The sequence below is a fragment of the Chiloscyllium plagiosum genome, unplaced genomic scaffold (assembly GCF_037043375.1).
Source record: "Chiloscyllium plagiosum isolate Xiang-an unplaced genomic scaffold, Cpla_swu_hap1 HiC_scaffold_8, whole genome shotgun sequence".
Classification (NCBI taxonomy): domain Eukaryota; kingdom Metazoa; phylum Chordata; class Chondrichthyes; order Orectolobiformes; family Hemiscylliidae; genus Chiloscyllium; species Chiloscyllium plagiosum.
Window position 1 is genome coordinate 105808077 of NW_028270146.1, and position 26021 is coordinate 105834097.

The 26021-nt window shown below is 46.7% G+C and overlaps 1 protein-coding gene across 7 annotated transcripts in view; it reads left to right on the top strand.

The window, feature by feature from the left end:
* The window catches only part of mideasb (mitotic deacetylase associated SANT domain protein b), a 90640-nt gene that overhangs the window by 38885 nt on the left and 25734 nt on the right, over positions 1-26021 (top strand). For 6 of the 7 annotated variants that reach the window (XR_015757997.1, XM_043698392.2, XM_043698396.2 and 3 more), the window contains exons 2-3: positions 2761-5292; positions 19088-19390. Coding sequence is in view for 6 of the 7 variants with exons in the window: in XM_043698392.2 (XP_043554327.2) it covers positions 3034-5292; positions 19088-19390 (2562 nt within the window). In the remaining variant the exon portion in view is untranslated. Of the gene's footprint in view, positions 1-1750; positions 2032-2760; positions 5293-19087; positions 19391-26021 lie in introns of those variants that run through there. The other variant, XM_043698393.2, reaches the window with a different exon arrangement.

Below are 26021 nucleotides of genomic sequence, written 5' to 3' on the forward strand. Positions count from 1 at the left end.
TTCTAAATTGACCATAGTGTTAGTCAGAGGTAAGTGTAGGATAGGGAAATGGGGTCTGGGTGGGTTACCCTTCGGAGGGCCGGTGTGGACCCGTTGGGCCGAACGGCCTGTTTCCACACTGTAGGGAATCTAATCTAATCTATCCTCATCCTAGAATCACAAGGTTATGAGTTCATTTCCTACACCAGGACTCCTCTTCAGTATAAAAAAAGTCCCGGCTGACTCCTGTACAGACAAGTGTTGTGATTTGGTAAGATAAACCAGGACAGGATTTACACAATTATGGTAGGGCTGTGGGAAGTGTTATCGAACAAAGAGACCGAAGGCTTCAGCCACACAGTTCCTTGAAAGTGGCATCACAGGTAGATAGCGTGGGGAAGAAGGCTTTCTGGCACCCTTGCCTTTATCAGTGAGAGCAATGGGATGTCGTCTTATTGCTGTAAGGTCACATTTGGAGTGCAGGGCGACTCCCGTATCCGTGGCTTCACTTACCCATAGTTTATCATGGCCGGAACATATGAAATGGAATGTTCTGGACCCAGGGTCCAGGGAAGGTACATTTCCCAATGGAATCACTGAGTTTGCTCCTATCTGCGGTTTCCAGTTTCCACAATAGGTCCTGGAATGTGACCCCCATGGGTATGGGGGAATTACTGTACTGTGTGCGTTTCTGGTCACCTTGCTACAGGAAGGATGTTATTAAGCTGGAAAGAGTGCAATAGACTTACACAAGGATGTGACCAAGATTGGAAAGTTTGTCTTATAAGGAGGGGCTGGATAGACTGGGACTTTTAGTCCCTAGAGCGTAGGGGGCTGAGGGGTAACCTTTTTTTAAGAGGTTTACAAAGTTATGAGGGGCATGGATGAGGTGAATAGACCAGGTCATTTCCCCAGGATAGTGCATTCTAAAACCATAAGTTTAAGGTGAGACGGGAAAGGTTTAAAAGGGACCCGAGGGGCAAATTCTTTTCTCACACAGGATGATGCATAGATGGCTCAAGCTGCCAGAGGAAGTGATAGAATCAGGTATAGTTACAAGATTTAAAAAACATTTGGACAGTTACATGGATAAGGAAAGGTTTGGAGGGATAGTAGGCAAATGGCATGGTGGGGGGCGGGGGGGACTAGTTTAATTTTGGACACGTGGTTGGCATGACCAAATTGGGTTGAATGGTCTGTTTGCATGCTGTGTGACTCTATAATTGAGTGAAGGTTGGACCATCTCTTGCATACATGTTAAACTGAGGCCCTGTCTCCCATCTTTGGATGTACCAAACTTCAGCAAATGTTCATCATTCAAGCGCCGAAGCTCAGATTATCGAGGCATTTTCGCATTTGTCGGAGCTCGCTGAGCACAGACGAGCTGCTGTGTTTCTGACACCTCAACAGTGACCACGTTTCAGCAGCTCAAGTTCTGAAGCCCCAGTGGTGGTGTTCACTCTTGTCTCCACAGATACTGCTCCCAAATCCCGCTACCCCCCCCCCCTCCGTGTTCCTGAACCAGACGCTAGCACGGTAGCCGTGATCACAGCCCGCATCCACACTGTCAAAGGAAGGAAGGTTCCCGGGACATGTTCAAGCACTGGCATCCGGTGATGTTCCTTTTGCTGTTGCCACTATTAATATGATCAGAAATGGGGTGGCTATTTTGTGTACAGGAAGCTCCTAAACCAGCAAGGAGATAAATACTCAGATAAACAATACGTTCTGACTCACAGTGCAGAGGGATTAAAATTTTTGCACACGTTTCTGTTTGTGGTTTCACTTAAGTACAGCAGAGATGAAGCAGATCTTCACACCACTGTGAATCAAGAGTTAATGATCCAAGATTCAATTCTATGACATGTACTAGAGTTATTGTAACTGCAGGTGCCATGAAGTTGCAAGTGACATTCACCGACTGTCTAGAGTTGGTGGGCTGACTGAGCAAGTGGTGGGCAAAGGAAGAGGAATCGCATTCTCCATTACCCAACTCCCCTCCCTCCAGTTCCGTGGAATTGTGCCTTATTGTGTGAGGGCGAAGAGCCAAGTGTAAGTGCCAAGTCAGAGTAATACTTTGGATTTGCAGATTGTAGCTTTGAGTTGCAATTAGTCATCCGCTAACTTCCTGGTGCTACAGTTTTGTTTCTCTGCAAACTCTTTTATCTCTCAGGGCAGTGGGCGTTCAGAGCTACTGTCTTTTTGATATTACACCAGTGGAACATTCCAGGGTATGTGAGGAGACAGGCTAGAGCAATCATGCCAGCAGTGGGAGCCTCATGGAAATCTTCAGCCGCGAGCTCGGCCGAACGAGTCATCCAGAGAGGTTCTGACAGCAATTGCTTTGAGTGGAATGTTTTGACCAGGGCTGCAGAGCTCCTGAGATGAACTGCACTCTTTGGTGGCAAGCAAATGTGCTGAGCTTGGAGACGTAACCCATGGGAGGCTTTCACTTTTGCCTTGTGACCACTTTGGAACAGCCAGCCAGGCGGGAATTGAGTGCACCGCAGTGGTCACGGATGAGGGTGATCCAAACCCACGAAAGATATCGCCACGTACCCGTTGCATCTGATCTCATTTTGCACGATCGTGGTTCTCGTGTGTGCATTGTGAAAGAAGTCACTGGTAGTTTTGCAATGTTGTTTGAGCTGTGCCTTTGGGTGGGGGGGTCACCCTCCATTTCTTTCAGTTACTTTTGGTACTTTTATTTTTTAAAGGGCAGAATGAAGCTCGCGATAGTGTTGTTTTTTTCGCTAATGTTTGACCTTGATTTTCTTGCAGGTTGGCACAGTTGTTTCGGACCTCTGAAGGCAAGTGCGGAGACTAGCTACTTGGGACATTGGGCAGCAGTGAGGCTGGCTGTGGTGGTGTGGCTGTTCTGACATATCGGCACAGAGCAAGCGCCCACGATTTAGTCCTGGCACTTGGCCGTCTCATTCATAGCCCACACCCCTGGAGTGCCCACCAGTGAAGAGGTTAAGAGTGAAAAGTGGGAGAGGGATTGGTGGCTGGGCAGGTTGGAGCAGGGTAGTTTGTCCAGATGCTGCGGTGAAGATGAACAGGCAGGCAACGGGCAAAAGTTCAGCCAAGCGGAAGGGCAAGCAGATCTCGTTCTTCGGTGAGAATACCGGCACCGTTCAGCCGAGCCCGTCCCGCCTCAGGAAGAACGGGATGATCCGCGGTGAGGCGGAGGGCGGCCCGCTCAAATCGCAGCCCCCCACGCTGCCCGAGACTCCAGCGAGGGGCGGACAGTGCCAGTCTGTTGGCTCCGATTTGGCAATGAGCCAAGGGAGGGCTGTGGCAACTGGCAGCACCATGCCCCCCAACTGGGCTGCGTCTGTCCTGATCGACCGCCTACCTTCCAAGGGGAGCTTCAGCTGGCAACCCGCTGGCTCCTGGACTCAAAGCGCAGCCCCATTCTGTGCCAGTGTCGGAGCAGTGAGCATCATCGATTCCAATGCCACGGGTCCCTTCTCGCAAGCTCTGGCAAAGCAAGGTGCCGCAGCCCAGCCGCAGAAGCAGCAACACCGGCAGACGCAACTGCCTCTTCAAACCCAACAGCAACAACAGAACCAGCTAAAGCAGCACCTGCAGACCCAACAGTCGAACCAGCTACAGCAGAAACAGCATCAACTCCAACAGCAACATGCGCAGGCCCAACAGTCAGACCAACTACAGTCAAACCAACATCAACTCCAACAGCAACATGCACAGGCCCAACAGTCAAACCAACTACAGTCAAACCAACATCAACTCCAACAGCAACATGCGCAGGCCCAACAGTCAAACCAACTACAGTCAAACCAACATCAACTCCAACAGCAACATGCACAGGCCCAACAGTCAAACCAACTACAGTCAAACCAACATCAACTCCAACAGCAACATGCACAGGCCCAACAGTCAAACCAACATCAACTCCAACAGCAACATGCACAGGCCCATAAGTCAAGCCAACATCAACTCCAACAGCAACATGCGCAGGCCCAACAGTCAAACCAACTACAGTCAAACCAACATCAACTTCAACAGCAACATGCAGAGGCCCAACAGTCAAACCAACGTCAACTCCAACAACAACATGCGCAGACCCAACAGTCAAACCAACTACAGTCGAATCAACATCAACTCCAACAGCAACATGCACAAGCCCAACAGTTGAACCAACGTCAACTCCAACAGCAACACACACAGGCCCAACAGTCGAACCAACTACAGTCAAACCAACAAATATTCCAACAGCAACATGCGCAGACTCAACAGTCAAGCCAACTACAGCAGAAACAGCATCAACTCCAACAGCAACATGCGCAGGCCCAACAGTCAAACCAACTACAGCAGAAACAACATCAACTCCAACAGCAACATGCGCAGGCCCAACAGTCAAACCAACTACAGCAGAAACAGCATCAACTCCAGCAGCAACATGCACAGACCCAGCAGCAGAACCAACTCCAGCAGCAATACCAGCAGAGCCAACTGCTGCATCAACATCAGCAGCAACAAAGTAACGAAGTTCTGCCTCAACGCCAATTCTTCCAGTACCAGTACGGCCAGAACCAGAAGCAAGAGCTGCCTCCAAATTCCGTATTGAACATTTTCCATCAAGTCCACCAGCCAGCACTCCTTCCCCTTTACAGTCACCAAGCACAGACCACCTGCCAACAGCACCTGTTCCAGCAGTTCTTCCCTCACCAGCAGCCGCCTCAGTCTCTCGGTCTCCAGCGGGTACAGGTGAGCCAGGGGTCCGAGGCTTCAATGCATCACGTGGTTTCAACGGCAGCTCCATTCCAGCAGCAACTTGCCGAGGTTCACGTCAGCAAAGGCCTTCAGAGGTCTACCCTGGGTGGAATCAAACAGGAACACATCGCACCCCGCCAGCTGACGGCAGAATTTCAGGCCCCTGCGGCAAAGCGGGCACATTACCCCATCAAGGAGAGGCAGGCGAAGCCGCCACCGTTTGAGGCGCACAGGGTTGGGAATCCAGCAGGTTCCACAGAGAGTGCCAGCCAGCGCTGGCCGCAGGCTTACGGGCCGGAACTGCAGAAGCTGCTCAACGTGCCGCCCAGCCACTCCGGCCAGAGCCAGCTCAAACTGTTCGAGGCGGCCCCACCCCGCGGGGGGGAGAGCTGGAGTCGGAGAGAGCAGGAGAGCAGAGAGCCTGCCCGGGAAACGGCCTCACGGGGCGAAAGCACCGCCGATAGTCTCGTGCAACTCTCAACGAAGAAAGAGGAGACATCGGGCGAGGAAAGTGGACCACAGCCGCACCAGGAATCCGCAGAGGCCCTGTCCAATTGGACTACCTCAGCTAAGGTAAGCAGTGAGCGGTTGCTGGACATTTTGAAACCATGCTTTCCCCCAACCCCTGCAACAAGTGTAACTCTTTCCCTTTTAGAGTCAGAGAGAGTCCTACAGCATGCAGACAGGCCCTTTGGCCCAAACTGGTCCATGCCCATCCATGCTAACCCCATTTCCTCACACTTGGCCCAAATCCTTCTAAACCTTTTCTATCCATGTATTTGTCCAAATGCCTTTTAAAAGGACTTGCATTTATACAGCAACGTTCCCAATCTACAGCCAATGAAATACCCTTTGAAATGCAGTCCCTGTTCTAATCCAGCACCCAGATGAAACACAGCACGTTCCCATGGCAACCAGAATATCTGTTGCCAAGATGCTCATTGAGGGTTTAAATATTAGACAGTGTACCGTGACCAGGGAGATGATGTGGAGGGTGACAACATTACCCACTTTGGTCGGAAGAACGGTAAAGCTGAACATTTTTAAATATCGATATTCAGAAGAATCTGATGGGTATCCTTGGACACAAAATGTGGCAAGTTGGACATGTAGGTGTGCCAAATGGTGGCTCAGTGGTTAGCACTGTTGCCTTACAGTGCCAGGGACCCGGGTTTGACTCGGGTGACTGACTGTGTGGAGTTTGCACATTCTCCCCGTGCGTGGGTTTCCTCCCACAGTCCAAAGATGTGCAGGTCAGGAGGACTGGCCATGCTAAATTGCCCATACTGCTAGGTGCATTAGTCAAGGGGAAATATAGGTTAGGGTTGGGTGGGTTACTCTTCGGAGGGTCGGTGTGGACTTGTTGGACCGAAGGGCCTGTTTCCACACCGTAGGGAATCTAATCTAGTCTCAAACACTTGGGGAGGCAAGTGGCATGTTAGCCTTTTAATGGATGTCTTGTTGTAGTTTTACAAGGGCATGTGAGACCACACCCATTAGGTACAGTTTGGCTCCTTTCCTAAACATATCTTCAAGGGACTACTGCATAGTTCACTCGAGAGGGATTTGGAGGGAGAAGGCTGTCCTACGATGAGAGATTGAGTATGATGAACAGATATTCTTCACATTTTTAAGCTCTGATCTCCAGCATTTGCAGTCCTCACTTTCTCCTAGATATTCTTCAAAGTTGAGAAAAATAAGAGGCAGTACAATTCTTAGGAGTAATGTGACAGGATGGATGTTTGGAGCTTTGTTTCCTATTTTGGAGAGTCCAGACCTACACGTTGTAATCTTCGGCTGAGACCTGAGATAAGAGTTTTCTTCACTCGCAGTGTTTGGTGTTCTCTATCCCAGAGGGTTATGAGTGCCTGTACGCAGAGATTGACCCTCCTACTGCCCGGGAGCTGACCAATGAATATTGGGATGTGAGTCAGCTGTGGGTAGCACACTTGCCACCGTAAGGTTTAGGAGCAAAGGTAGGCCATTCAGCCCATTGAGCCCACTCCACCATTCAATGAGATCACGTTGATCCGATAATTATCAGCTTCACATACTGCCTCCCCCCCACCCCAAAACCCACTATTCCCTCACTGATTAAAAATCCATCTCAGCCTGGAGTAAGCTGAGCTCCTGGGCTGTTAAGTCTAGGTCATCGAGGTTTGACCACATAAAAACCAAGGCTGGTGCTCCATTGCAGTACTGAAGCAGTGCTACACTGACAGAGGTGCTGTCTTTCTGACAAAGTATTGAACTAGACTTCCCTCTGCTTCAGTTGTCTATTAAAGATCCCGTTGGCAGTGTACTGAAGAAATAAAAGTGTGTTCTCCCCAATTTCCAGGCCAAATTCTTCCCTCGGTCAAAATCATTTGAAAAGGGTCATCTGGCTTGTTAACCATGTTTGTAAATGTTGGCGGAATACAGATGTTATCCCATGATGCTGAAACACTAGAAGGTTGAGTTGAGTGGGAAGGTTAGGAGTGAAGCCGATCCTGAGGGGCCATATGTATGGGCTGCCCCTGCTCCTGTTGCTAATTTTAGAGTTAGAGCCATACAGCACAGAAAAGGACATTCATCCCATCACACCTACTCTGACTATAACTACCACTCTAATTCCAATTTGCTACACTTGTCCCATATCCATTAATGTTATATTTGAAATGCTCATCCAAATTTTTATTTTTTTGTTTGCAAGGCTGTAAGCTTACCTTCCCAGGCAGTGCATTCCACCGCCTGCAGAGTGAAATCCCCTCTGAATCTCCAGCCCTTTAGCCTAAAACCTAAAACTACCCTTGTGATTGATCTCTCTTCACCCTGTCCATTGCCCTCATAATCTTAGGTACCTCAATCATGTCCCCCCCCCCCCCCCCTCAGTCTTTACTGCTCGAAAGAAAACAATTCAAGCCTATGTAGTCTCTTGTTGTAACTCAGTATCTCCATCCCTAGCCATCCTGGTGAACATCCTCTTACCCCATCTCGAGCTAACACATCCTTCCTGTAGTGAGGTGAGCAGAACTTCATACAATACTCCAGCTGTGGCCTTACCAATCTCCTGTACAACTCCAACAACATCTCCTTGTTCTTGTACTCTATACCACGACTGCTGAAAGCAAGTGTCCCATTTGCTGCCTTAATGATCGTGTTCACGTGCTCTGCTGACTTCAGGGTTCAGTGAATGATTACCCAAGATCCCTCTGGACCCCTGAACTACCCAGTGTCCTGCCTTTCATTAAATGCTTCCTCATCTTGTTTCTTTCTTTTCCAAAATGCACCACCTCGCACTTAGCAGGCAGGGTTAAATACCATCTGCCACTGGTCTGCCCTACCCATCTCCACCTTCCTGTAACCCATAACCATTTTCCTCACAATTAACCTCTCTACCAATCTTGGTGTCATCTGCAAACTTGCTTACTGCCCTCCCCATGTTTTCATCTGTATGATTTATGTATATATCAAAAAACAAAGGTCTCAATCCTGATCCTTGTGGTGCACCAGGTGGACTCCAGCCTTCGGTCACTCAAACAACCTTCTATCCTTATACCCTTTGTGCTTCTGCAGTTTCTGATCCATCTTGCCACATTTCTCTGGATTCCATGTGCGTTTACCTTCTCAGTCAGTCTCCTGTGTGGGAGAAATTGAGCTTCCCTCGTCCAAGCACTTGATCATGTTTTTTTTTTTGAACGATGCGAACAGATTTCTCTGGCTTTGTCGGGGGAGGTCGTGCCTAACACACATTTGTTGGAGATTTTCGAATGTTCTTCTCGGTTTTTGTCGAATACTCATCTGGGGTCTTTGCTCCCCACCCCCTGGAGAGAAGCCTTGGTTTTATGTCTCATGTGGAAGAAGACATGGTTCTGCAGCCTTCCTACAGCACAGGATGGAGGGTACTGGGCCGAATTACATGCTCTGGTTTCTGTAGTGAAGCCTGAACCCACAATTTGGCGGAAATTGAGTGATAACTCTCTCCCGCTAAAAGAGGCAACGAGTAGCAGGGTGTGGGCATGGGTCACAGGGGGATTGTGAACCTTCTGGAACAGTGCCCTGGATAACAGTAGGCCGAGTGCTGGACGACTGACTCCTGACTCTCTGAAGCACAGGCTTCCTCTGAGAAATTTAATGGTGCCCCTGGCACCTTGCTGACTAAAAGGCCGCAATACAAAGAGAGAAAATCTGAATTTATATAGCGCCTTGTACGATTTCAGGACACCCTGTAACAATCCAAACCCAAGCAGTGACTGACTCAAACCAATAAACCATGCAGACAAGACTCTTTGAACAAAGAACATTACAGCGCAGTACAGGCCCTTCGGCCGTCAATGTTGCGTCGACCGCCCATTTAATTGCCCTTAATGTCGGCGAGTTTACTACTATTGCAGGCAGTATGTTCCTTGCTCCTCCTTCTCTGAGTAAAAAAGCTACCTCTGACATCTGTCCTTAATCTATCACCCCTCAATTTAAAGCTATGTCCCCTTGTGTTAGCCTTCACCATCCAAGGAAAAAGGCTCTCACTGTCCACCTTATCTAACTCTCTGATTATCTTATATGTCTCAAGTCACCTCTCAACCACCTCCTCTCCAACAAAAACAGCTTAGTTCCCTCAAGCTTTCCTCGTAAGACTTTCCCTCCATACCAGGCAACATCCTGGTAAATCTCCTCTGGACCCATTCCATAGCTTCCACATCCTTCCCATAATGCGGTGACCAGAACTGTACGCAATACTGCAGGTGTGGCCGCACCAGTGTCTTGTACAGCTGAAGCATGACCTTATAGCTCCGCAACTCAATCCCCCTACCAATAAACACCAACACACCATATGCCTTCTTAACAACCCTATCAACCTGGGTGGCGACTTTCAGGATTTATGCTCCTGGACACTGAGATCTCTCTGTTCATCTACACTGCCAAGCATTTTACCATTAGCCCAGTACTCTGCATTCCTGTTATTTTGTCCAGAGTGAACTACCTCTCACATTTCCGCATTAAACTCCATTTGCCACTTCTCCGCCCAGCTCTGCAGCTTATCTATGTCCCTTTGTAACCTACAACATCCTTAGGCGCTATCCACAACTCTGCCTATCTTAGTGTATTCCGCAAATTTACTAACCCATCCTTGTACACCCACATCCAGACCAATTATAAAAATAACAAACAGCAGTGGCCCCAAAACAGATCCTTGTGGCACACCACTGGTAGCTGAGCTTTAGGATGAACATTTCCCTCAACCACCACCCTCTGTCTTCTTTCAGCAAGCCAATTTCTGATCCAAACCGCTAAATCACCTTCAATCCCGAAACTCCAGATTTTGTGCAATAGCCTACCATGGGGAACCTTCTCAAACGCCTTACTGAAATCCTTATACACCACACCAACCGCTTTACCCTCATCCACCTGTTTGGTCACCTTCTCAAAGAACTTAATAAGATTAGTTAAGCATGACTTACCCTTCACAAAACCGTGTTGACTATCTGGATAAACTTATTCCTTTTCAGATGATTATAAATCCTATGTCTTATAATCTTTTCTAACACCTTACCCACCATCGAAATAAGGCTCACTGGCTTATCATTGTCCTGACTCCCCTCCTTAAATAAGGGAACAACATTTGCCATTTTCCAGTCTTCTGGCACTACTCCTGTCGATAATGATGACATAAAGATCAAAACCAAAGGCTCTGCAATCTCCTCCCTGGTTTCCCAGAGAATCCGAGGATAAATCCCATCTGGCCAGGGGTCTTATCTATTTTCAGATCTTCCAAAATTGCTAAAACCGCCTCTTTGTCAACCACAATCCCATCGAATCTAGTAGCCTGTATCTCCATGTTCTCACTAACATTGCCCTTTTCTAATGTGAATACTGACCAAAAGTATTCATTAAGTGCTTCCCCTATGTCCCCAGATTCCACACACAACTTCCCACTACTGTATTTGATTGGCCAAAATCTTAGTCTAGTCATTCTTTTATTCCTGATACACCTATAAAAGGATTTAGGGTTTTCCTTGATCCTATCCGCCAACAACTTCTCATGTCCCCTCCTGGCTTTTCTTAGCCCTCTCTTTAGATCTTTTTCTGGCTACCTTTATAATTCTCCAGCCCCCTGAGTCTTCATACCTCATCCTCACATAAGCCGCCTTCTTCCTCTTGACAAGAGCTTCAACTTCCTTTGTAAAACCATGGCTCCTTCTCTTGACAACTACCTCCCCGCCTGATAGGTATATACTTATCAAGGACCCGCAGTCGCTGTTCCTTGAATAAGCTCCACATTTCAAATGTGTCCAACTCCTGCAGTTTCCTTCCCCGTCCTATGCATCCTAAGTCTTGCCTAACTGCATCATAATTGCCTTTTCCCCAGTTATACCTCTTTCCCTGTGGTGTATACTTATCCCTGCCCATCGCGAAAGTAAACCTAACCAAATTGTGGTCACTATCACCAAAGTGCTCACCTACCACCAAATCTTAACACCTGGCCCGGTTCATTCCTCAGTACCAAACCAAATGTGGCCTCGCTCCCTTGTTGGCCTGTCTACATACTGTGTGTCAGGAAACCATCCTGCATGCATTGGACAAAAACTGACCCATCTAAAGTACTTGAACTATAGTATTCCAGTCAATGTTGGGGAAGTTAAAGTCCTCCAGAACAACTACCCTGTCACTCTCACTTCTATCGAGAATCCTCTTTGCTATTCTATCCTCTGCATCTCTGGAACTATTTGGAGGCCGAAAGAAAACTCCCAACAGGGTGACCTGTCCTTTCCAGTTTCTAACCTTAGCTCATACTATCTCAGTGGATGAGTCCTCAAACATTCTCTCAGCTGCTGTAATACTATCCTTTACTGCCAGATTACTCAGACCTCTTGGCATCATGGTGGCCCACAGACCCACCAACACACTAAAACAGCAGCTAATGAACTTGAAAGACCGTATACAGACAACAAGCAAAACTAATGTCATTTACAAAATACTGTGCAAGGATTGTAACAAATACCACACTGGACAAACAGGCAGAAAACTAGCCGCCAGGATACATGAACACCAACTAGCCACAAAAAGACATGACCCTCTCTCGCTAGTATCCTTACATACAGATGAGGAAGGACACCACTTCGACTGGGACAACACATCCATTCTAGGACAAGCCAAACAGACACACGACGAGAATTTCCTAGAGCATGGCATTCCAACCGGAACTCTATCAACAAACACATCAAGTTAGACCCCATCTACCACCGCCTGAGAAAAGGAAAGGAAGTGACTTTACCACAGGAAATGACGTCACCAACCCAAAGAAACCCAAACATATAAATAGGCAAAGCACTGCTGAAAATTCCTGCTTTCTGAGGCCCACTGAAGATGTTACCTAGTAGGGTGACGAAACGTCTGGAAATGAACCATCCACCACCCTTGACTAACAATGCCACCCCCTCCCCCCACCCTTTACCATCTCTGTTCTTACTGAAACATCAAAATCCCTGAATCTGCAGCAATATTCCTGTCCCTGCTCTATCAATGTCTCTGAAATGGCCGCAACATTGAAGTCCCAGGTACCAACCCACGCTGCAAGTTCACCCACCTTATTCCGGATGTTCCTGGCATTGAAGTACACACATTTCAAACCAACATCCTGATTGTTGGTGACCTCTCATGACCTTGTAAACCTATCCCTCACCTCACTACCCTCTACCTCCTGTACACTGGAACTACAGTTCAGGTTTCCATCCCCCTACTGCAGTAGTTTCCCTACTCCCCCAGCCAGAGAAACAATAGCCAACCTACTGGACATACAGAACAGAAAACAGGATGCTGAACCTATCAACAAAGACGGCATACTTAAACTACTGGACTTGTGCCTCACAACACACTTCACATTCAACAACCAGATATACGAACAAATCAACGGAACACCCATGGGATCACCAATCTCGGGACTTATAGCAGAGGCAGTTATACAAAGGTTAGAACAAACAGTCCTACCACAAATTCAACCCAAACTCTGGGTCAGATATGTCGATGACACGTTTGTAATAATTAAAAACACGGAAAGAGAAAAAACACACCGGATCATCAACGCCACACTCACAGGAATCCGATTCACGAGAGAAGAAGAAAAGGATAACCAACTCCCATCCCTAGACGTGATGGTACAGAGAACACCGAACGGAGAATTCACTACAAGGGTATACAGGAAAGCCACACACACAGACCAAGTCCTAAACTATAAAAGTAACCACCCCAACACACACAAACGAAGCTGCATCAGGACACTATTCAAAAGGGCCACAACATACTGCAGTACACCAGAACTGCAAAAAGAAGAAGAGGAACACCTACACAAGGTATTCGCCAAAAACGGATACCCGCGCAACTTCATCAACAGATGCCTAAGAGAAAGACCACGGAACGAGGACATACCACAACCAAAAGGACTAGCCACACTACCATACATCAGGAGCATCTCGGAACTGACAGCCAGACTACTGCGACCCCTAGGACTCATAACGGCACACAAACCAACAGCCACGCTCAGACAACAACTCACCAGAACGAAGGACCCGATACCCAACATGAGCAAAACTAATGTAGTATACAAAATACCATGCAAGGACTGCACAAAACACTATATAGGACAAACAGGAAGACAGCTAACGATTCGCATACATGAACATAAACTAGCCACGAAACGACACGACCAGCTATCCTTAGTAGCCACACACGCAGACAACAAGCAACATGAATTTGACTGGGACAACATTACTATCATAGGGCAAGCCAGACAGAGAACAGCCAGGGAATTCCTAGAGGCATAGCATTCATCCACAAACTCCATCAACAAACACGTCGACCTGGACCCAATATACCAACCACTACAGCGGACAGCTGAAACTGACAACCGGAAGCGGCAGGGACAGACCACTATAAACACCGGAGGAAACATCAAGGAAGCGCTTCGCAGGAGGCTCCCAAGCACTGATGATGTCGCCTAGCCAGGGGACGAAACGTTTGCAACAAAAACTTCCAGCTCGGCGAACAGAACCACAACAACGAGCACCCGAGCTACAAATCTTCGCACAAACTTTTTCCACCCTAACTCCCTGGATTTCTGCCATAGATCCCCACCTTTCTTCCTACTTATATCATTGGTGCCTATATGGTCCACGACATGGGGCTGTTCCCCATCCTCCCCAAGTGTCCCCAAAACAAGATCCAAGACATCATGAACCCGGACATCTAGGAGGCAACACACCAATCGTGAGTCTCTCTCTTTCCCACGGAACTTCCTGTCTTTCCCCCCTAACTATGGAATTCCCAATGACTAAAGCTCTGCTCCACTTCCTCCTTCCCTTCTGAGCAGCAGGGACAGACTCTGTGCCAGAGACTTGTGCCCCATTGCTTACCCGATGGTAAGTTGTCCCCCCCCAAAAGTATCTAAAACGGTGTACTTGTTGTTGAGGGGAACGGCCACAGGGGATCCCTGCACTGCCTACCAGTTCCCTTTCCCGCTACTGACAGTAACCCATCTACCTTCTTCATGTGACTGTGGAGTAACTACCTCCCTGTAACTCCTCGCAATAACCCCCTCTGCCTCCCCAATGATCCGAAGTTCATCCAGCTCCAGCTCCCTAACACAGTTTTCGAGGAGCTGGAGTTGGGTGCACCTCCCACAGATGCAGTCAGCAGGGACACAGGTGGTGACCCTTACCTCCCACATTCTGCAGGACGAACATTCAACTGCCCTAACCTCCATTCCCCCTATTCTAGATTCCCAAAGAGACCGCTGAAAAAAATGAAACATGAAAGAAAACACTCGTCACCTTACCAACCAACACACAGAACTTTCTTTTTGGTAAGAGGAGGATGGGTGGGAGACACTACCCGCATAGTGTTTCGGGTAAAGCAATTGCCCAAATATGTGACCTCATGACCTCAGTTGCCTCCAGCAACTGAACTTTGTGATTCCTTTTTTGAACTGCAGTGACGAAAAGCAAATTACTTTGAGGGTTTAAAATGCAAGGGTCACATCACCCCCAAAGTTCTGTTGTCGATCATATGATGTACAGACACTTCTTGCATGCAGAGTAGGAGGAGGCCAGTTATCTTCCTACTGGCTCTTTGGAAGTGGTTCCCTCATCCGCAACACTTTACCCGAAAATGTTCCAGCTCTCTCTCTCTCTCTCAATGTTTATTCAACTGCCTTTCGAAAATTACTACTGAACCTGTTCCTGCCACTCTTTCAGATCACAGTAACTCCCTGCTTTTTAAAATGAAAACCACCTCCTCCAGTTCATTCACTATTAATAGGTACTGCACAGTCCTGCCAACACAGAAGCTCTGGGATGTGTTAGATAGACAGACTCCTTTCTTTTGGCATTGTTGTCAGATTGACGTTTTGACTTGTTGTGTGGTTTCCTGGGCTCAGATTTGTTATTGTTCAGCCAAGTGTAGCGGGTCACATGTTTTGGCTGATACCAGGCTGCAGGTTTTGGGGGGGGATGGTGGGGAAGATGGTCAGGGTCATGCTAGCACACTCAGTGGAGATGTTCTGTAAAGTGCAGGATCATAGCTCCTTGAAAGTAGAGTCGCAGGTGGATAGGATAATGAAGAAGGTGTTTGGTATGCTTTCATTTGTTGGTCAGAGTATTGAGTACAGGAGTTGGGAGGTCATGTTGCGGCTGTACAGGACATTGGTTAGGCCACTGTTGGAATATTGTGTGCAATTCTAATCTTCCTATCGGAAGGATGTTGTGAAACTTGAAAGGGTTCAGAAAAGATTTACAAGGATGTTACCAGGGTTGGAGGATTTGAGCTACAGGGAGAGGCTGAATAGATTAGATTAGATTCCCTAAAGTGTGGAAACAGCCCAACCAGTCCACACCGACCCTCCGAAGAGTAACCCGCCCAGACCCATTTCCCTCCGGCTAATGCACCTAACACTAAGGGGCAATTCAGCATGGCCGATTCACCTGACCTGCACATCTTTGGACTGTGGGAGGAAACCCACGCGGACACGGGGAGAATGTGCAAATTTCACCCAGACAGACGCCCAAGGCTGGAATTGAACCAGGGATCCTGGTGCTGTGAAGCAGCAGTGCTAATCACTGAGCCACCATGCCACTAGGGCTGTTTTCCCTAGAGCATTAGAGGCTGAGGAGTGACGTTATAGAGGTTTATAAAATCATGAGCGTGGATAGAGTCTTTTCCCTGGGGTGGGGGAGTCCAGAACTAGAGGGGCATAGGTTTAGGGTGAGAGGGGAAAGATATAAAAGGGACCTAATGGGCAACATTTTCACACAGAGGGTGGTGCACGTGTGGAACGAGCTGCCTGAGGAAGTAGTGGAGGCTGGTACAACTGCAACATTTAAAAGGCATCTGGATGGGTATATGAATAGGAAGGGTTTGGAGGGATATGGGCCGGGTGCTGGCAAATGGGACTAGATTGGGTTGGGATATCTGGTCGGCATGGACGGGTTGGGTTGAAGGGTCTGTTTCCGTGCTGTACATCTGTATGCGTCTAAGTGGCATCCTTAAACTTGCAGGACTTGGTGCTGGGCTGGGCATTCCACAACATCAGTCCGTAAACTCGGTCCTCCATTTTGATTTTGTTTCTCTTTGCCATGTTTATCATGTTTTAGTTTTCAAACCAAGCTATTCATCATTCTGTCATTCCCACTTGCATTAGACACACACCTTTGTCTCTTCACTGATATCTTCCACCACTCCCTTCACATTTTAATTCAGGACATCTTTGTTAATTAAATTCTCTCTCCCTCCTGCCCTATTCCAGACTTTCCCTTTTGTTCTTCCTGTTCTTCATCCACCCAACTTTGATAGTATAAAATCCATCGTATTTTTATCATCTCTTCTATTCCAAAGAAGGGTCATAATGACCTCAACGTTAACCCTGTTTCTCTCTCCATGGATGCTGCCAGACCTGCTGAGTGTCTCCAGTGCTTTCTGTTTTTAAGTTAGAATGTGGAACTTGTTATCCTAGTATGTCTGAGGTAAATAGCAGAGGGGATTCATTTCAGGGAAAGCTGGATAAACAGATGAGGGAAAAAGTATAATGTTTGCTAATAGGAAGTCAAGCCGGAGGAGATTAGGAGCAGAAGTAGACCATACAGCCATAGAGATATACAGCATGGAAACAGACCCTTCAATCCAACTTGTCCATTATGACCAGATATCCTAACCTAATCTAGTTCCATTTGCTAGTACGTGGCCCATATCCCTCCAAACCCTTGCTATTCATATACCCATCCAGATGCCTTTTAATATTGTAATTATACCAGCCTCCACCACTTCCTCTGGCAGCACATTCCATACATGCGCCACCCTCTGCGTGAAAAAGTTGCCCCTTAGGTCTCTTTAATGTCTTTCCCCTCTCTCCTTAAACCTATGCCCTCTAGTTTTGGACTACCCTACCCTGGGGAAAAGTCCTTGCCTTTTGACCCTAAACATGCCTCCCATAGTTTTATCAATCTCTGTAAGGTCTAACTGCATGCCAACCCCCCCCCCCCCCCCCCCCCCCCACCATGATGCTCCAGGGAAAATAGCTCCAGCCTATTCAGCCTCTCCCAGACCTCCAACCCTCAACATCCTCATAAATCTTTTCTGAATCTTTTTCAGATTTCACAACATCTTTCCGAAGAGAGGGAGACCAGAATTGCACACAATATTCCAAAAGTGACCTAACCAATGTCCTGTACAGCTGCAACATTGTGTTCATTGGAGTGTTGTGTTCAGTTTTGGTCACCTTGCTATCGGAAGGGTGTTATGAAACTGGAAAGAGTGCAGAAGAACATTACAAGGGTGTTGCCAAGACTCGAGGTCTGAGCTATAGGGAGAGGTTGGACAAGCTTTTTATTTCTTCTTTAGAGCATAGGAGACTGAGGGGTGATCTTATAGTTGTGTATAAGATCATGAGAGGCATGGATAGGGTGAATGCACTCAGTCTTTACCCCAGGGTTGGGGAATCAAGGACTAGAGGGCATCAGTTTAAGGTTAGAGGGGAAAGAATAAAAGGGAACCTGAGGGGCAAATTTTTTACACAGAGGGATGTACGCATATAGAATGAGCTGCCAGTGGAAGTGGTTGAGGCGGGTGCATTAACAACATTTAAAAGGCATTGGGACAAATACATGGATAGGAAAGGATTAGAAAGACATGGGCCAAGTGCAGGGAAATGGGGTAAATGTGAATGGACATTTTGGTCGGCATGGACCAGTTTGGGTCAAAGGGCCTGTCTCCATGCTGTAGGACTCTCTGACTCGATGAACATGACCTCTCAACTCCGATACTCCATTCGGTCCGTCATGTCTGTTTTACCATTCAAAATGAATGTGGCTGATCTGCTTATGCCCTGAATTTTATATTTATCCCCAATAGCCCTGAATTCCCCGATCTATCTAACCTCTGCCTTTAAAAATATTTGATGACCTTGCATCCACTGCCTTCTGAGACAGAGAGTCCCAGAGTCTCTCAGCACCCTGAGGAAAAAACTTGTTTCATCTCACTCCTAAAAGGGTGAGCCCTAATTTTTAAATAATTAGATTAGATTACCTACAGTATGGAAACAGGCCCTTCGGCCCAACAAGCCCCCACCGACCCTCCGAAGAGCAACCCACCCAGACCTTTTCCCCTACATTTACCCCTGACTAATGCACCTAACACTCCGGGCAACTTAGCATGGCTAATTCACCTGACCTGCACATTGTTGGACTGTGGGAGAAAACCAGAGCAAACCCACGCAGACACAGAGAGAACGTGCAAACTCCACACAGACAGTCACCTGAGGTGGGAATTGAACCCGGGTCCCTTCCAATGCAATTATGCCCTTCCTTAAATAAAGAGGCCAAAATTGTACAAAGAATTTGAGATGTGGTCTCAGCGATGCCCTGTATTATAACATAAGACCATAAGACATAGGAGCAGAAATTAGGCTGTTCAGCCCATCAAATCTGCTCCACCATTCAATCCTCGCCGATAGGTCTTTCAATCCCATTTTCCCACTTCCTCCCCGTAACCTTTTGATCCCCTTGACAATCATGAACTTATCTATCTCCGTTTCAACTACACTCAATGACCTGGCTTCCCCAGCCTTCTGAGGCAATGAATTCCACAGATTCCTCTAGCTGATGGAATTTTTACTTCCTTATTTTTATATTCAGTTCTTCTTATAATAGAGGATAGCATTCCACTGGCCACCTTGATCACTTCCTGTACCTAAAAACTAACTTGGGACATCAGCACGCACATAAGCCCTGGCATAGACCTGTGAGTGACTGTACCTGTTGGGGAGAGGAGAAGGTGAAAATGAAATGTTGTTTTTCTTTCTCCCCCCCCCCCCCCCCCCCCCCCCCCCCAACACAACTCTGTGCAGACTGGAGAGAGTGACTCGCAAGAAGAAAGGCAGAGTGTGGTAGCTGGCCACCCAAAGGTCCCTGCGGGGTCTGCATGTTCCCGAAGTCAGGTCGATGACAGCTGTCTGCAGCCACTGGTAATACCGGTATCCGTGCCAGTCCGAAAGCTGGACCCTGTTTCAACCAGCACCGACAAGAAAGAGGATGGGGAGTCCCCGAGGAACTCTGCAAACGAGCGGGATCTGTCCGAGCTCAATCCATCTCTATTACCCACCCGCAGACGGAGACTGAGTAAAGGGTCCGGAACAGAACACTTGGCCCAGGTAACACGCTGTTCTAATATTGTGCACTTTTATATATGTAATCTGTTTGATCTGGGAAACCTGCAGAGTCTTAGAGTGGTTATGGCTTACGGGTTCATGACAGCTCCCTGTAGGTCAATCCAATCAGTCCCGTCCCTCCTGCTCAATCCCTGTCACTCGCTGTCTCAACTGCTCACTTGATTTCCTTTAAAAGTCAGGGGTTGTCCCCATTTACATAAGCAGTGAGTTTTAGTTTATTAGTATTTGCCATATTCTCTATCTTTTGCCCAAAGCTTTATAAGTCTTTGTCCCCTTCTTCTATTACCGTCAAGTCCAAACGTTGCTTTCCTTTGCCTCAGCCAGTCCCGATCTCCTGCACTTCAGCCGATTCTCCCCTCAATCTTCTTTTGTTTCAAGGAGAACAAACTCCGCTTCTCCGATCCAGTCCAGTGGTGAAATCCCCGTTCCTGGATCCATCCTGGTAACTCTCCTCCTCTGCGGCTTGTCAGGATCCCATACCATTTCTCTACGATGGGGTGATGCGAACTGGACATATTGCTCTAGCTGTGAGCTAGCCAGAGCTTTATAAACCTCCTTCCCTTTATACTCGCTTTGCGAAGCCCCGAGGTCTCGTACACTGTGCGAACCACTATCTCCGTGTGGCCCTTGAAGATCAGTGGATGTGCAGCCCCCAGGCTCCTTGTCTCTTCATATTCTTTCGAACTGTGTTGTTAAGTTTATATTGCCCTCGCGCTGTCTGTTCTGCCGAAATACACTTTGTCCGTTCTCCAGATAAAATTCTATCTGCCCCTCTCCAGCTTGTTCTTAGCCTGCCTTTTGTTAGTCCATGTCCTATTGCAGTTGATAGGTATCACCCTCGCTGTTAGCTAGACGTCCACCAGCGATTATCCAGGTGACTTTTGGCATAGAGGATGTTAGAATGGGTGAAGAGATGTGTGTGAGTGTGTGTTTAAGTAAAAAGAGGAGAGTAAGATGGAGCAGGTTAGTGAGGGATTTCCAAAGGTTAGCAATTGAATGTGTCTCTCCCAATAGCAGAGTGATTTAAATTAGGGACGCGCTGATGACTAAGGGCGAGAGCTGCCTTATGGATGTGGGGAACATAAGTGGAGCGACTTGAATATGAGGTGAAAGACCCCAGTGCTGAGGCTTTGTTAGAATGGGAGCCAGTGTAGATCAGCGAGGATAAAGGCTGATGGGAACAGGTCATGGTGCAGGTTAAGGGATAGGCAGCAAAATTCTGGATGACCTCCAGTTTAGGAAAGGTGCAAGATAAGGAGGCCAGCTGGAGGAGCATAGGAACAGTTGATCTTAAAGGCAACAAAGGCGTGGATGATGGTCTCAGCAGTAGATGGACTGAACCAGGGGCAGACTCGGGTGATTTAGGGAGGTGAACAAATGTTTGAAGATTCACTTGGGCAAACCTCTTCCTGTAAGTTTTTGATCTGACACGCATATATTAACTCCGAGCAGGAGTAGGCCACTCAGCCCTTTAAGACTGCTCTGTTATTCAGTAAGATTATGGCTGGTCTTATAGAGTCCTAGAGTCACCGAGATTTACAGCTCGGAAACAGACCCTTCGGCCCAACCCGTCCATGCCGACCAGATATCCCAACCCAATCGAGTCCCACCTGCCAGCACCCGGCCCATATCCCTCCAAACCCTTCCTATTCATATACCCATCCAAATGCCTCTTAAATGTTGTAACTGTACCAGCCTCCACCACTTCCTCTGGCAGCTCATTCCATACACGTACCACCCTCTGTGTGAAAAAGTTGCCCCTTAGGTCTCTTTTATATATTTCCCCTCTCACCGTAAACCTATGCCCTCTAGTTCTGGACGCCCAGATTCCAGGGAAAAGACTTTGTCTATTTATCCTATCCATGCCCCTCATAATTTTATAAACCTCTATAAGGTCACCCCTCAGTCTCCAACACTCCAGGGAAAACAGCCCCAACCTGTTCAGCCTCTCCCTGTAGCTCAAATCCTCCAACCCTGGCAACATCCTTGTAAATCTTTTCTGAACCCTTTCGGAAAGATGTTGAGAAACTTGATAGGAAGGAGACCAGAATTGCATGCAATATTCCAACAGTGGCCTAACCAATGTCCTGTACAGCCGCAACATGTTCTGAATCCTACGCTCCCAGTAACCTTTTGATTCTTGTCAGGCAAGGCAATCTATCAAACTCTGGCATGAAAATGATCAATTACTCCACTTCCTGTGGTACGGGGTTCCAAAGTTGCACAGCCCTCTGAGTGAACAAAAATCCCTCATCTCTGCGCTGAAAGGGCAAGTCCTAATTTTAAAACCGTGTCCCTTAGTTTTGAGCTGACCCACATTGTTTCCACATCCACCTTGTTGAAACTATTCAGGATCTTATCGATGTCAGTTAAATCACCCCTCATTCTTCTAAACTCCACGGGAAAGAAGCCCAGTCTGTCCAACCTTTCCTGATGAGACAAACCACTCAGTCCTCGTATGAGTTTAATAAACTTCCTTTGAATCATCTCCAAAACATTTACATTCTTTCCTAAATAAGAGATTAAAAACTGCACACAGTATTCAAGATGTGGTCGCGCCAAGATTTGTACAACAGAAGCATAACCTCTTTGTGTATATATATTCAATTACTCACCATCCTGACTTGGAAATATACTGCTCCATCCCTCCGGGCATTATGGGTCTATCTACAGCACATGGACTGCAGCAGTTCAAGAAGGCAGCTCGCTCCCACCCTCTCAAGACCAACAAGGAATGGGCAATAAATTCTAACCCAGTCAGTGATGCCCATAAACCCACAAATAAATCTCAAAAGCTATAGCAATGCCTTGTTAACCACTTGTGTACCTGCATTCCAACATTTTGTGGCTCATGCTATCTCTCTAGATTATTTTGTGTTCTGAATTCTACAATTACTGTCTGCTTCAGTTCTACTCTCTTTTATTCTTACGAAGAACAAAGAAAATTTACAGCCCAGGAACTGGCCCTTCGGCCCTCCAAGCCTGAGCCGATCCAAATGTACTGTCTAAACCAGTCGGTCAATTCCTAAGCATTTGTAACCCTCTGCTCCCCACTTACTCATGCATTTATCCAGATGCATCTTAAATTAATCTACCATGCATGCCTCTACCACCTCTGCTGGCAACACGTTCCAAACGCCCACCACTCTGTGTGAAGTACTTGTCATGTGTATGCCCCTTAAACTTTCCACCTCTCACCTTGAAAGCGTGACCTCTCATTATTGAGTCCTTCACCCTGGGAAAAAGCTTATCTCTATCTACCCTATCTATACCCTTCATGATTTTATAAACATCAATCAGGTCCCCTCTCAATCTCCTTTTTTCTAATGAAAATAAACCTAACCTACTCAACCTCTCTTCATAGCTAGCGCCTTCCATACCAGGCAACGTCCTCGTAAACCTTCTCTGCACCCTCCCCAAAGCGTCCACATCCTTTTGATAATGTGACAACCAGAACTGTACACCGTATTCTAAATGTGGCCGAACCAATGTCTTGTACAATTTTAACATGACTTGCCAGCTCTTATACTCAATACCCCGTCCAATGAAGGCAAGCATAGTGTATGCCTTCTTGACCACTCTATCACCTGTGCAGCAACCTTCAGGTACAATGGTCCTGCTCTCCCAGATCTCTCTGCCCATCAACTTTTCCCAAGGCTCTTCCATTCATTGTATAACTCACTCTAGAATTTGACTTGCCTAAATCCATCACCTCACATTTGCCTGGATTGAACTCCATCTGCCACTTTTCTGCCCAACTCTCCAGTCTATCTATATCCTGCTGTATTCTTTGACAGTTCCGTATGCTTTTTGCTACCCCACCAATCTTCGTGTCATCTGCAAACTTGCTGATCATACCAACAGTGCCCTCTTCCAGATCATTTATGTTCCTGCCAAAGTGAACAACTTTATATTTTCCCACATTATACACCATCTGCCTGATTTTAGTCCACTCACTTTATCCATCTGCAACTTTATTATGTCAAAATCAAAGTACTGGAGATCTGAAACAAACATCAATATGAAGTCATTTAGGTCGGAGTAACAGTAAAAGGATTATTACTTGATTGGTAAAAGGTTGCAGCATGCTGCTATGCAGAGGGATCTGGGTGTCCTTGTGAATCACAGAAGGTTGGTGTGCAGGTACAACAAGTACTTAGGAAGGCAAATGGAATTTTGTCCTTCATTGCGAAAGGGATTGAGTTTAAGAGCAGGGAGGTTATGTTAAAGCTGTACAAGGTGCTGGTGAGGCCACACCTGAGTGCAGTTTTGGTCTCCTTACTTGAGAAAGGATGTACTGGCACTGGAGGGGGTGCAGAGGAGGTTCACTAGATTGATTCCAGAGTTGAGGGGATTGACGTATGAGGAGAGACTGAATAGATTGGGATTATATTCATTGGAATTCAGAAGATTGGGGGGGGATCTTACAGAAACATATAAAATTATGAAGGGAATAGGTAAGATAGACGTAGAGAGGACGCTTACACTGGCAGGTGAGACTAGGACAAGAGGGTATAGCCTCAAGATTAGAGGGAGCAAAGTTCGGACTGAACTGAGAAGTAACTGCTTCACCCAGAGGGTTGTTAATCTGTGGAATTCCTTGCCTTGGGAAGGAGTTGATGCTATTTCAGTAATCGCTTTTAAAGCTAAGATAGATACGTTTTCGAAAAATAAAGGAATAAGGTGGGAGGGTGGGTAAGTGGAGCTGAGTCCATGTAAAGATCAGCCACGATCTTATTGAGTGGTAGAGCAGGCTCGAAGGGGCTGGACGGCCTGCTCCTGCTCCTAGCTCTTATAGAGAATGCTGGAAAAACTCAGCAGGTCTGGCAGAATCTGTGGAGAGAGAAACAGAGTTAAGGTTTTGAGTCTGATATGAGTTCTTCGGACTAGTTGTGTTTCCCCCAACGTTTTCTGCTTTTACTTCTTGATTATGTCAGCTTCACAATGTACTTTCCTACCTTTTTGTGTCGATTGCAAATTTACCCACTGTGTCTTTATTCCCCTCATTGAAGCCATCACCTTAAACTTTTTAATGGTTCGATTGATGTCACTCAAGTGTTTCCGTTTTGGATGAACTGTTTGAAGAGTCAGGTCGCCTCACCAGAAAATACTGGTGCACTGACCTTATACAATTTGGTCAACAAAAGGGGAACAAGTAAATACTCACTGAAATGGAGTGAGAATGGCCCACTCAAATTATCATCCTTGTGTTTTTTCAGCAGTTCATGTGGTTATCACTGGGAAAGAGGAGGGTTGTTGCCCTTCCCCAGATGGTGATGGTAGGACACTTCCTTGAACTGGGACATGAGCTGGTTTACGAGACCATCTCAGAGGGCGGGGACTTTGTCTCTATAATGCAGCAATGGTGTCTATTTGCAGTGGCAAGATATTCAATTTATATCTTAATTGAGTAAACAACAATCAATCGTTGAGTGTTATTTATAAATTAATAAATGAACCTGATTCATTAAATAATTACAGTTACAGAGCAAGTGATGTGTTGAGGCTGTAACATGTGGGAACTAGTGGACACCAATGTGAGTTAAGGCAACCACTGTGAGCATCTGTAACTCAAGGAAGATGGATGTGATGGAATACTTGCCTGAATGAGTGAAGCTCCAACAACAATCATCCAGGACAAAGGAACCTATTGATTGGCACCCAGTGTAACACCTTAACATTCACTCCCTCCGCCATCAATGCATAGCAGTAGCAGAGTGTACCAGACGGCACTAACTCACCAAACTCCTTCAACGGAATTGTTGAAATCTTCAACCTCCAACACTACATGAGCAGCAGATGCATAGCACCGTCATCGCCTGCAAGTTCCTCTCTGAGCCACGCACCATCCTGACCTGCAATTCTATCGTTGTTCCTTCAATGCCATTGGGTCAAAATCCTGGAGCTCCCTCTTTAACAGCATTACACTGTCAGAGCTGGAGTGGTTTAAGAAGGCAGCTGACCACCACTTTCTCTGTGCCATTTTTGATGGACGTAAATGTCAGCCCAAATGGTGACACCCTTATCCTGAAAACACATTGTTTTTAAAAAAGTAAAGCTTCTATTCAAGAAAGGAGGAGACAAAAAAGCAGGGACTTCTTGGCCAGTTAGCTTAGTATCTGTCATTGGGAATATACTAGAATCCATTATTGAGGGGACAGCATCAATTCATTCAGATAGCTCTAATATAGTGAGGCGGTGTCAGCACAGTTTTGTGAAAACAAAATTATGTTTGTTAATTGTTTTAGAATTCTTTTAAAGATGTAACAAGCTGCATGGATACAGGGAAACTTGTAGATGTTGAGTATTTGAATTTCGAAAAGACCCTTGGTAGGGTGTCATGTTAAGTTACTGCACAAGACAACAGCTGTTGGTATTGGAGGTGATATGTTTAGCATTGAGAGGGGATTGGCTAACTAACAGGAAATGGAGGATTAGGATAAATAGATCATTTTCTAATTGACAAGCTGTAACTAGTGCAAACAGAACTGAAGCGTAAAAGACCCTATAGAGACAACAAGCAAAACGAATGTTATTCACAAAATACTTTGCAAGCACTGTAACAAACACTACATTGGACAAACAGCAGAAAACTAGCCACCAAGATAAATGA